Source organism: Oncorhynchus mykiss, chromosome 4 (genome assembly GCF_057628025.1).
Source record: "Oncorhynchus mykiss isolate SJ-2025 chromosome 4, ASM5762802v1, whole genome shotgun sequence".
Classification (NCBI taxonomy): Eukaryota; Metazoa; Chordata; class Actinopteri; order Salmoniformes; family Salmonidae; genus Oncorhynchus; species Oncorhynchus mykiss.
Window position 1 is genome coordinate 63514434 of NC_143025.1, and position 12190 is coordinate 63526623.

General features: G+C 41.3%; 1 protein-coding gene across 1 annotated transcript; it reads right to left on the reverse strand.

Moving 5' to 3' along the window:
• Nucleotides 1-2218: 2218 nt before the first annotated feature.
• LOC118964438 (serine protease 27-like) lies at nucleotides 2219-11321 on the reverse strand. Its single transcript, XM_090232536.1, has 6 exons — nucleotides 11099-11321; nucleotides 7001-7021; nucleotides 6709-6871; nucleotides 3323-3591; nucleotides 2987-3135; nucleotides 2219-2694 (listed from the first exon to the last, which is right to left on the reverse strand). The coding sequence occupies exons 1-6, from the start codon at nucleotides 11154-11156 to the stop codon at nucleotides 2398-2400; spliced, it is 957 nt and encodes a 318-aa protein (XP_090088662.1). The 5' UTR covers nucleotides 11157-11321; the 3' UTR covers nucleotides 2219-2397.
• Nucleotides 11322-12190: the final 869 nt, after the last annotated feature.

Below are 12190 nucleotides of genomic sequence, written 5' to 3' on the forward strand. Positions count from 1 at the left end.
GTGGTGAAGGCACTAATGAAGTTCTTCTCTACATTTGGACTCCCTAAAGTAATCCAAACTGATCAGGGGTCCAACTTTATGTCCAAACTGTTTTTAAATGTGTTAAAAACGCTGTGTATTTCCCATCAGGTCTCCAGTCCGTATCATCCAGATAGTCAAGGGGCTCTCGAATGCTGGTATCAGACGCTGAAGGCAATGCAATGCAAGTATTGCATGGATACCAGTACCAATTGGGATGAGGGGGTGCCATTTGTCCTATTTGCTATTAGGGAAACGATACAAGAGTCCTTAGGTTCAACCCTACTGACCTTGTGTTTGGAAACACCCCACGGGGTCCGCTGAAAGTTTTGAAGGAGCATATCTCATCTCCTACACCCAGTAGCGCCCCTAAAAATGTGTTGGATTATGTCAGTAAGATGCGGGAGAGACTGCACGCCACCTGTGCGTTAGCCCAAAAGTCTCTCTCCTCGTCTCAAAAACGCATGTTGCATTATGACAGAAAAGCTGTTGGCCGTTCATTTGCACCAGAGGATCAAGTTTTAGTTTTGTTGCCAATCCCTGGCTCATCTCTGTCGGCACGTTTTTCTGGACCATATCTGGTGGAAAAGAAACTCAGTGACAGCAATTGTGTAATAAAGACACCAGATCGAAGGCGTTCTTCCCGTGTGTCATGTTAACATGCTGAAAACATATTATGTGCGTGATTCTCCCAACAGTTCCTCAGGTAAGCCGGTCCAGCCCGCCGTCTCCAGTGTGGTGCTGAAGCCTGGCTGGGACCTAGAGGAGGATAAGGAGGACGGGTTGGAGTTACGCCATACGTTACAGCAGTGTGAACGCCTATGTAATTCGGAGATGCTGTAGAAGTTACCCTCTCAAATTGAACATTTGGATAACGATCAAACTAAGAATCTTATCCTATTGATAAACAGTTTTCTCAGTCTGTTTCAGGACGTTCCAAGTCGCACGTCCATCTTGGAACATGATGTGGATGTGGGGAACGCTGTTCCTATACGTCAGCATCCGCACCGGGTTAATTCATTTATTACAGAATGACATGGCAAAACCCAGTAACAGCTCCTGGAGTTCTCTGTGTATTCTTGTTCCTAAGCCTAACGGTACGTCTCGCTTATGCACGGACTATCGTCGTGTAAATGTAGTTACAAAGTCTGATTCTTTTACCTCGCTTAGATGACTGCATTTTACCTTTATTTAACTAGGCAAGTCAGTTAAGAACAAATTCTTATTTTCTATGACGGCCTAGGAACAGTGGGTTACCTGCCTGTTCAGGGGCAGAACGACAGATTTGTACCTTGTCAGCTCGGGGATATGAACTTGCAACCTTTCGGTCACTAGTCCAAAGCTCTAACCCTGCCGCATTGATAGAATTGGCTCTGCTGCTTAAGTTAGTAAGTTAGATTTGCTAAAAGTTTATTGGCAGGTGCAATGCACCTGCTACTTTTCAGCGTCTAGTTAACATTGTGTTTGCAGATGTGCCAAATTGTACTGCTTACCTAGACGATGTGGTGATACATTCGTCTACTTGGTCTGATCATCTCTCCACTTTGAAAAGAGTGTTTCAGTGGTTGGAGAATGCTTCTTTAACCCTCAATTTGGCCACGTGTGAGTTTGGGAAGGCTACTGTGACTTACTTGGGGAAACAAGTGGGACGAGGTCAAGTGCGCCCAGTATCTGGCAAAGTGGAAGCAATTGTTGCTTTTCCTGCTCCCACGACCCACCGCCAGTTGTTCAGATTCCTGGGGATGGTAGGGTACTATCGTACAGTCTGTAAGAATCTCGAAGGTAGTAGCTCCCCTTTCATCTTTGAGTTGAAGCAGGGTGTTGCGTTCCCTCTTCATAGAGGCGTGCGTAACAGTTGTACAAAACTATTCATTTTATACTAGCTCCTTACGCACATACTTTTGCACACAAACAGAAGGTATCCTACGCACATACCGTCTCCCTACCCTGTCCTCCCCCAAGATTATGGATGCCGTAAGAAGTACTCCCTGCCCTCTCCCAAATCTCTCTGGCCCCTAGCCAAGGTCGGTACCGAATTTTGCTCAGACAGTCTGTGTTTAAGATACTATAAAGACATTTTGTACAAAGATATTGTTTTACCCTAATTCTGACTAAAACTACACACATCATTTATTAGAATTTTACTGACTAAAACTACACACATCATTAATAATTATGATAATAATAATTATGATCCTAATCAATTTCATACAATTTTATGGTTTCAGGGTTGAATATTCAAATCATTCATTTAAACACAAATTCCATTAACAATCACAATCAACAAGTATTAGTAGATTCATATTAAAATAAAACCATCACTTTTGGTTCAGCGTATAAACATACTACTCCAGTACTTATCACGTACAGTGAGTAAAGTTAAGCATCTATTAGAAGAGCGAGAGAGATGAGAATAAGAGAGAGGGAGAAGAGTGTGGCCCCACTGGACAGTGCATTACAGGTGACATTGAGATCAGAGTCAGTCCCACTGGAGGAGAAGGTGACGAAGCCTGGCATGTCAGTGCTGATCTGGCTGTTGATCCAGGTCTGGTACTGGGACACTCTGGTGTACACTCCTGGGAAATTTGCTACGGCACAGCCTTGTCCGAAACTAACAACCCCAGACTGGATCCAGACCAGACCCTGTTTGCTCACCATTGGCCCCCCGGAGTCTCCCTGTAGACAGATACATTTTATTAATTTAGCAGATGATCATATCCAGAGCGACTTACGGTAGTGAGTGCATACTTTATTCGTACCGGTCCTCTGTGGGAATTGAACCCACAACCCTGGTGTTGCAAGTGCCATGCTCTACCAACTGAACCAGGTTAATCATCAGGGTCAGTGAACAATGAAATTACAATTAGAAGTTTGATTCATCATCTCTTTGTCATTGAATAATAGCTCTGCAAACTGCAGCTTTGGCTCTGCAACTATTTGGAATGAAACACAGCTATGCATCCCTCACCTGACAGGAATCCTTTCCTCCACTCAGTAGACCAGCACAGATCATGTTGTTTGTGATTGAACTAAATCCAGTATAGAGACAGTTACACTTCCTGTTCCCCACTACCGGCACAGTCACCTCCTGTAGGGTCCCGGGTGAGGGAAGGGGCACTGAGGAGGAGAGACCATGAAATCAACTTTTGCTGATATTCTGTTGTATACATTTCTGATCCTTTTTTTCTGCTGCAACTGTATTGGAACAACATTTACTTGCAAAAAAGCGGATATATTTACAGGTACATAAAGGGTATGTATGGCTTGTCAATGCAAAGTCAGCATCGGGACCATCAGATCTCACCATCACTATTGATATCGCCCCATCCGGTGACCCAGCTATTAGTGCCAGTGTAGTAGGTGCTGTCCTCTGCTGCAAGGCAGACCGGCTGGATGTAGTCAGTGAAGGTGACAGGTGATGAGAGCTTCAGCAAACATATATCATTGTCGCTGGTTGCACTGTTGTAGTTCGGGTTGCAGATGATCTGAGAGACCGTTTGGGATACCTCATTGGAGTTGATGCTTTGCTGATTCTGCCGGCCCAGGTAGACAAGCAGGCCGGACGTGCTGGTGCTGAGAATGAAGAGAGTTGAGACTAACTAATGTTAGTCACTAATGTGATTATTAGACTTAGTGTGCTTGCTGATGCCATTTACACAATACAATTCAGGGATGTATTTTAGAGAGACAATGTCACCTCACTGGAGTCATTACCACTCCTACAACTTATTTGACAACCATTAATACTGTGCTTTAAAACAAGTACAGTACAAACTAGCAAGCACATACAGGTAACTGCCAAAATAAAGGAAACACTTGAATAAATGAGGGCTGCAAAGTCAATTGAATGCAGGTGCTTCCACACAGGTTTGGTTCCTGAGTCAATTAAGCAATTAACATCCCATCACCAGGGGCCGCATTAACGCAGGATTTAGTATTTTTCAAGCAGAAAATGAAATATAAAAAGCAGAAAAGATATCTTGCTGCATTTTGTAAATGCAGATGATGTTCAATATAAACGCAGGTGAAATGGTTTAAAACGCACATTCTGTGATGGTCTGTGTTTTTTAAATGCTGTTACGGTTTGTCCCTCTTGAGACGCTGTGGCAACATAAACACTTCCTCAAAATAGAATCAAGATAAATAATCTAAGATAAATCAAGAAACCTGTAATTAATTTGGAGTTTTTGGCCGAGGAGGTCTTAGTCGCGCATTTTTACATCAAAATGTTTAGTGCAGTAATTCTCAAAGGAAAAAATGTGAATGAAAACTAGTCGTTGGATGACAACACACACTTCATTGAAGAATGCCTACTGTTGTCCAATCACCGACGAAGGGGCATAGACTTCCGCTACCAAACTTCAGCTTGCCTCAAGAAAAATAAAATGGTGTGCTTGAACAGCCGAATAAACCTGTATGCTGTCGAACACCAAAATGAACTAAAACATCGTCATAATATATGCACAAACTGTTTTGACTGGGAAGCATACCGTAACCTTCAGGGTCATGTATAAATACGTCCAGTTGCACATTATTTTGGCTACCATGGTTAGAAGTGGTTAGAAGTGACTTTGAAGAGGAGTCTCAGAGGATCATAGGGGGTTAAAAGTTGTGTCTGTGTGTCTGTGTGTGTCTCAGCCACCAGATATCAACCCAATTGAACACTTATTGGAGATTAGTTTTCCACCACAAACTCCAAATGATGGAATTTCTCATTGAAGAATTGTGTCACATCCCTCCAAAAGAGTTCCAGACACTTGTAGAATCTATGCCAAGGCACATTGAAGCTGTTCTGGTGGCTCGTGGTGTCCCAACACCCTATTAAGACACTTTATACAGTGCCTTGCGAAAGTATTCGGCCCCCTTGAACTTTGCGACCTTTTGCCACATTTCAGGCTTCAAACATAAAGATATAAAACTGTATTTTTTTGTGAAGAATCAACAACAAGTGGGACACAATCATGAAGTGGAACGACATTTATTGGATATTTCAAACTTTTTTAACAAATCAAAAACTGAAAAATTGGGCGTGCAAAATTATTCAGCCCCTTTAAGTTAATACTTTGTAGCGCCACCTTTTGCTGCGATTACAGCTGTAAGTCGCTTGGGGTATGTCTCTATCAGTTTTGCACATCGAGAGACTGACATTTTTTCCCATTCCTCCTTGCAAAAGAGCTCGAGCTCAGTGAGGTTGGATGGAGAGCATTTGTGAACAGCAGTTTTCAGTTCTTTCCACAGATTCTCGATTGGATTCAGGTCTGGACTTTGACTTGGCCATTCTAACACCTGGATATGTTTATTTTTGAACCATTCCATTGTAGATTTTGCTTTATGTTTTGGATCATTGTCTTGTTGGAAGACAAATCTCCGTCCCAGTCTCAGGTCTTTTGCAGACTCCATCAGGTTTTCCTCCAGAATGGTCCTGTATTTGGCTCCATCCATCTTCCCATCAATTTTAACCATCTTCCCTGTCCCTGCTGAAGAAAAGCAGGCCCAAACCATGATGCTGCCACCACCATGTTTGACAGTGTGTTCAGGGTGATGAGCTGTGTTGCTTTTACGCCAAACATAACGTTTTGCATTGTTGCCAAAAAGTTCGATTTTGGTTTCATCTGACCAGAGCACCTTCTTCCACATGTTTGGTGTGTCTCCCAGGTGGCTTGTGGCAAACTTTAAACTACACTTTTTATGGATATCTTTAAGAAATTGCTTTCTTCTTGCCACTCTTCCATAAAGGCCAGATTTGTGCAATATACGACTGATTGTTGTCCTATGGACAGAGTCTCCCACCTCAGCTGTAGATCTCTGCAGTTCATCCAGAGTGATCATGGGCCTCTTGGCTGCATCTCTGATCAGTCTTCTCCTTGTATGAGCTGAAAGTTTAGAGGGACGGCCAGGTCTTGGTAGATTTGCAGTGGTCTGATACTCCTTCCATTTCAATATTATCGCTTGCACAGTGCTCCTTGGGATGTTTAAAGCTTGGGAAATCTTTTTGTATCCAAATCCGGCTTTAAAATTCTTCACAACAGTATCTCGGACCTGCCTGGTGTGTTCCTTGTTCTTCATGATGCACTCTGCGCTTTTAACGGACCTCTGAGACTATCACAGTGCAGGTGCATTTATACGGAGACTTGATTACACACAGGTGGATTGTATTTATCATCATTAGTCATTTAGGTCAACATTGGATCATTCAGAGATCCTCACTGAACTTCTGGAGAGAGTTTGCTGCACTGAAAGTAAAGGGGCTGAATAATTTTGCACACCCAATTTTTCAGTTTTTGATTTGTTAAAAAAGTTTGAAATATCCAATAAATGTCGTTCCACTTCATGATTGTGTCCCACTTGTTGTTGATTCTTCACAAAAAAATACAGTTTTATATCTTTATGTTTGAAGCCTGAAATGTGGCAAAAGGTCGGAAAGTTCAAGGGGGCCGAATACTTTCGCAAGGCACTGTATTTTGACATGTCCTGTATTTTGGCAGTTACATGTACATTTATCATGTTAAATTTAATTATTAAAAAAAAAATACCCAAAGACATTATACTTTGAATTAGTTCTCTGAATTAAGTGATTAATACATGATTAAAATAGATCATTCAGTACATAGACAAAGACAGCATATAGATATTACAATATCACCATGACAATATATGGGTTGGGGGACGGGTAAGGTTATGTCTTTCTACCTGGGGAAGCAGTGAGCGGCAGTCAGCACCCACTCTTTGTTGATAAGGGAGCCTCCACAAAAATGGCGGTTGGAGCGGTGCAGACTGGCCTGCCATGGCCAGCTCCCTGCAGCTGCATCCTGACCCCCGACAATCTTTGTGTTGAGAGAAGCAATGCCACACACTGGAGAAGACAAAAAGAGGAGAGACAGCTCATGATTGAAAACACAAATCCCTCACAGTATAAAAAGAGCATTGAGGAAGATACCCTAGCCGATATGAAGCACTGCAGTTGCATGCAATAATAACTTACCATTTGCCTGTGAATGGCCACCTGGTGGAGAGAGAGTGGATTGGTGTTATTAAAAGGGGTTTACAGTTACCAGGTTTTTTTAAAGTAAAAATATAAGTATAATTTGAAAAATAAAATGTATTGAGTAAATGTATTTATTGATTATCTTAATTTTGATAAGAGATGAACATTTTATGAATTTAAAGTTTTTTGTTGATGTGAAAATAACTCTAAATGTATCGATTCTAAGGATGCTGAAAAAAGTTTGAATACCTTTGGCTTAAAGAGATATGCTAAATGGGGGAGGAAACAAGTATCTAAATATGTAAAATCGCTGAACTATCCCTTTAAGTAGCTGGAAATCTTACAGTTTGTGGCTCTATCAAAATAGAATGAAGCCCTACAAAATGATAGCCAGTGCATTAGGAACGTTTTTAGACCCCTTGACATTTTCCACATTTTGTTACGTTACAGCTTTATTCTAATATGGATTAAATAATAAAGTTTCCTTATCAATCTACACACAATACCCCATTATGACAAAATGGAAACAGGTTTTTAGACATTTTTACAGAATTATTAAAAATAAAAAAACAGAAATACCTTATTTACATAAGTATTCAGACTCTTTGCTAGGAGCCTCGAAATGGAGATCAGGTGCATGCTGTTTCCATTGATCATCCTTGAGATGTTTTTATAACTTGATTTGAGTCCACGCATGGTAAACTTAATTGATTGGACGTGAATTGGAAAGGCACACAAAGACTCATTTGTGACCAAGCTTTAACTTCCTAACTGATGTCTTGAGATGTTGCTTCAATATATCCACATCATTTTCCATACTCATGATGCCATCTATTTTGTGAAGTGCACCAGTCCATCCTGCAGCAAAGCACCCCCACATCATGAGGCTGCCACCCCCGTGCTTCACAGTTGGGATCGTGTTCTTCGGCTTGCAAGCCTCCCCCTTTCCCTCCAAACATAACAATGGTCATTATGGCCAAACAGTTCTATTTTTGTTTAATCAGGCTAGAGAACATTTCTCCAAAATGTACGATCTTTGTCCCCATGTGCAGTTGCAAACAGTAGTCTGGCTTTTTTATGGCAGTTTTGGAGCAGTGGCTTCTTCCTTGCTTAGCGGCCTTTCAAGTTGTCGATATAGGACTTACTGTTGAAAAATATACTTTTGTACCCGTTTCCTCCAGCATCTTCACAAGGTCCTTTGCTGTTGTTCTGGGATTGATTCACACTTTTTGCACCAAAGTACATTCAGCTCTAGGAGACAGAACGCATCTCCTTCCTGAGCGGTACAACGGCTGCGTGGTCCCATGGTGTTTATACTTGCGTACTATTGTTTGTACAGATGAATGTGGTACCTTCAGGCGTTTGGAAATTACTCCTAAGGATGAACCAGACTTGTGGAGGTCTACAATTTTTTTTCTGAGGTCTTGGCTGATTTCTTTTGATTTTCTCATGATATCAAGCAAAGAGGCACTGAGTTTGAAGGTAGGCCTTGAAATACATCCACAGGTATACCTCCAATTGACTCAAATGGTGTCAATTAGCCTATCAGAAGCATCTAGAGCGATGACATCATTTTCTGGAATTTTCCAAGCTGTTTAAAAGGCACAGTCAACTTTGTGTATGTAAACTTCTGACCCACTGGAATTGTGATACACTGAATTATAAGTGAAATAATCTGTCTGTAAACAGTTGCTGGAAAAATTACTTGTGTCATGCACAAAGTAGATGTCCTAACCGACTTGGCAAAACTATAGTTTGTTCATAATAATTTTGTGGAGTGGTTGAAAAGCGAGTTTTAATGACTCCAAACGAAGTGTATGTAAACTTCTGACTTCAACTGTATTTACTTATGTAAATAAGGTATTTCTGTTTATTTTTATTTTGTATAAATTAGCAAGAATGTCTAAAAACCTGTTTTCGCTTTGTCATTATAGTGTATTGTGTGTAGTATGCTCGAGGGGGAAAAAGTATTGAATCCATTTAAGAATAAAGCTGTAACTTAACAAAATGTGGAAGAATTCAACGTGTCTGAATACTTTCCGAAGGCTCTGTGCATACACTACATATATATGTCACAGAAACAACCCACTAGGCAAGAATATTGGCTCTCTAGGTGAAACTTGTGGTAACTCAATGCTGGTAGGGTTTTTGTCATATCAACCCTTTTGTTTATACACCATTCAGTGCCGCTCAGTGGATGTCCTTCTAAGGGCGGAAAGACCATACACAAACAAACTGGCATTTCCAGAATATAATGTTTGGAACATTCATTGTTATATTCTTAGCCTCATTCTTTTTTTCTCAAGACAAAGGAGATTATTGTGGACTACAGGAAAAGGAGGACCGAGTATTCCCCCATTCTCATCGACGGGGCTGTAGTGGAGCAGGTTGGCGTCCACCAAGACGCCAACCTGGCGTCCACATCACCAACAAACTAACATGGTCCAAGCACACCAAGACAGTCGTGAAGAGGGCCCGACAAAACCTATTCCCCCTCAGGAGACTGAATAGATTTGGCATGGGTCCTCAGATCCTCAAAATCTTTTACAGCTGCACCATCGAGAGCATCCTGACTGGTTGCATCACTGCCTAGTATGACATCTGTATGGCCTCCGACCACAAGGCACTACAGAGGGTAGTGCGTACGGCCCAGTACATCACCGGGGCCAAGCTTCCTGGCATCCAGGACGTCTATACCAGGCAGTGTCAGAGGAAGGCCCTAAACATTGTCAAAGACTCCAGCCACCCTAGTCATAGACTGTTCTCTCTGCTACACACGGAAAGCGGTACCGGAGCACCAAGTCTAGGTCCAAGAGGCTTCTAAACAGCTTCTACCCCCAAGCCATAAGACTCATGAACAGCTAATCAAATGGCTACCCAGACTATTTGCATTACCCCCTCCCCCACGCTGCTGCTACTCTCTGTTATTATCTACGCATAGTCACTTTAATAACTCTACCTAGATGTACACAATTACCTCAATTACCACGACAGCAGTTCCAAAAGCACATTGACCCATTGACTCTGTACCGGTACCCCCTATATATAGCCCCGCTATTGTTATTTACTGCTGCTCTTCAATTATTTGTTATTCTTATCTCTTACTTTTTTATGGATTTTCATAAAACTGCATTGTTGGTTAAGGGCTTGTAAGTAAGCATTTCACTGAAAGGTCTACATCTTTTGTATTCGGCGCATGTGATGAATAAACATCTAAACAGTAGTATCACTGTGTCAAGTGAGTGAAACTCAACAGTGAACAATAGGAATGTGGTCTGGTTAGACTAGTCTATTGTTGATCCAGGCTGTATCACAACCGGCCGTGATTGGGAGTCCCATAGGGCGGAGCACAATTGGCCCAGCTCTTCCGGGTTTGGCCGGTGTAGGCCGTCATTGTAAATAAGAATTTGTTCTTAACTGACTTGCCTAGTTAATAAAGGTTCAATTTAAAGTATATATATATTGTTGTCTTTTGATAATAAGAAGTAGATATAACGGTAGTTTGAGTGAGAATCTTTGATTTAGTCAGTGTGGAAACCACTTTGTTTTTGTTAAACAGTAATATCACTTGGGACAGTGCTGTGGAGAATGTTTTGGCTATCATATTAATTATCGATTAAAGTGGTGTCATGTGCAAGACTTGCATTACACTGAAAGGTTCAGTATAAGAATGATTACATCATTTCAAAAGACGTATAATTTCAATTACTTTTCATAGATAACTTCAACTTCCTAAATACTCAACTTTTTGTGGGGGGGGGGGGGGGTCTCTCTCAAAATGAGGCAGTAATCATTACAAAGCAAATATACACACAGTCCAAAATATAATATATTCCTGTAATGTACTGTAAAACCAGTGATATCAAACATATTCACCGTTTTAATGCAGTCTAAACTTTCCTTTAATCATTTGGGAAAGAACCCAATATAACCCAATGTCTATATAGGAATCTAGTCAAACAGTAAAATCATTTACTTGGAAAAGTACAGTACTTCATAGTAAAGTGTGAACTTGTTGAGTTTTCTCTAAATGTATTAAAGTAACTCAAAGTGGACTGCTAGTCTATAATAATAATAATAATAATTCTCTATTACCTTTTCCCATGCAGGTCAACGAAAATACAACAGCACACAATACCCACCCCGACTCCATCCTATCAGCTGCTACGGCTTTGTGTGTGTCCTGTATTTATAATACCATTGGTTGAAGGAGGAGGTATGTACCACACGAGGTTGGTGGCACCTTAATTGAGGAGGATGGGCTTGTGGTAATGGCTCACCACACTGAGCCCATTCCATTAGTGCCATTTCTGACATTATGAGCTGTCCTACCCTCAGCAGCCTCCTGTGGTATGTACATAGGTAGGTAATAGCTTGTATTGTTGAGTCAAGGTGTGACACATGCCTCATGACACGTCATTGGCCCTCTCTTTCTCTCTCTCGTGCGCTCTCTCTCTCTCTCTCTCACACACTCTCTCTCTCTTCCTCTCTGTGTGTCCTCCCCTGCCTTGCCTCATTCAACATTCATAATTTTCAATAATTCTCAATTAAATTAACATTGTGTATTTGTAATTCTATCATCCTTACAGTTAAAGAGTAAACATACATACCTACACGTACACTCACACTTTAAACCCCCTATGCCCCTTTGAGACCAAGGCAAAAGGCAATGCCCCAACTTCTCTTTATCCCCAGAGAGACTCATTTTAGAGGCAGTGCCCCCATATTTCATGTTAAAGACAATGCCCCCCTTTTCTTTATCCCCAAAGAGACTAATTTTAGAGGCAGTGCCCCCCTATCTCATGTTAAAGACAATGCCCCCCCTTCTCTTTATCCCCAGAGAGACTCATTTTACAGGCAGTGCCTCCCTCCTCGGGGGCAGACCACAAGAGACCTGGACCAACCTAATCCAGCAGATTTATAAATTCAAAACAGAGGTCCTTAGAATACTTTTTAAGTACAACCTTCTTTTCATGCTTGCTTCCACCCTGGTTTTCTTTCTTCCTTTTTTTTTTTAGATAAACACTGATCTGTGGATGATTGGATTTGTACAGGCAAGGCCTTTCCCTTTTTGTTTTTTACCAAATCCAACCTTTTGAAATCGGTGAATAGGGAGGAAGGAAAGCAGGCTTCCATTGTTTGAACGATATCCCAGGTCTAACACATCATAGGATGATAAGATGGAGG

What these genes read in the sequence shown, in the direction of transcription:
- LOC118964438 (XM_090232536.1), bottom strand. Translation starts at nt 11,156, where the DNA reads ATGGAGTCGGGGTGGGTATTGTGTGCTGTTGTATTTTCGTTGACCTGC. An exon ending in GCCGCTCACTGCTTCCCCAG is followed by an intron (nt 3,592 to 6,708) that starts GTAGAAAGACAT and finishes CTTCATTCTCAG; the next exon opens with CACCAGCACGTCCGGCCTGC. An exon ending in GAGGAAAGGATTCCTGTCAG is followed by an intron (nt 2,695 to 2,986) that starts GTGAGGGATGCA and finishes ATCTGTCTACAG; the next exon opens with GGAGACTCCGGGGGGCCAAT.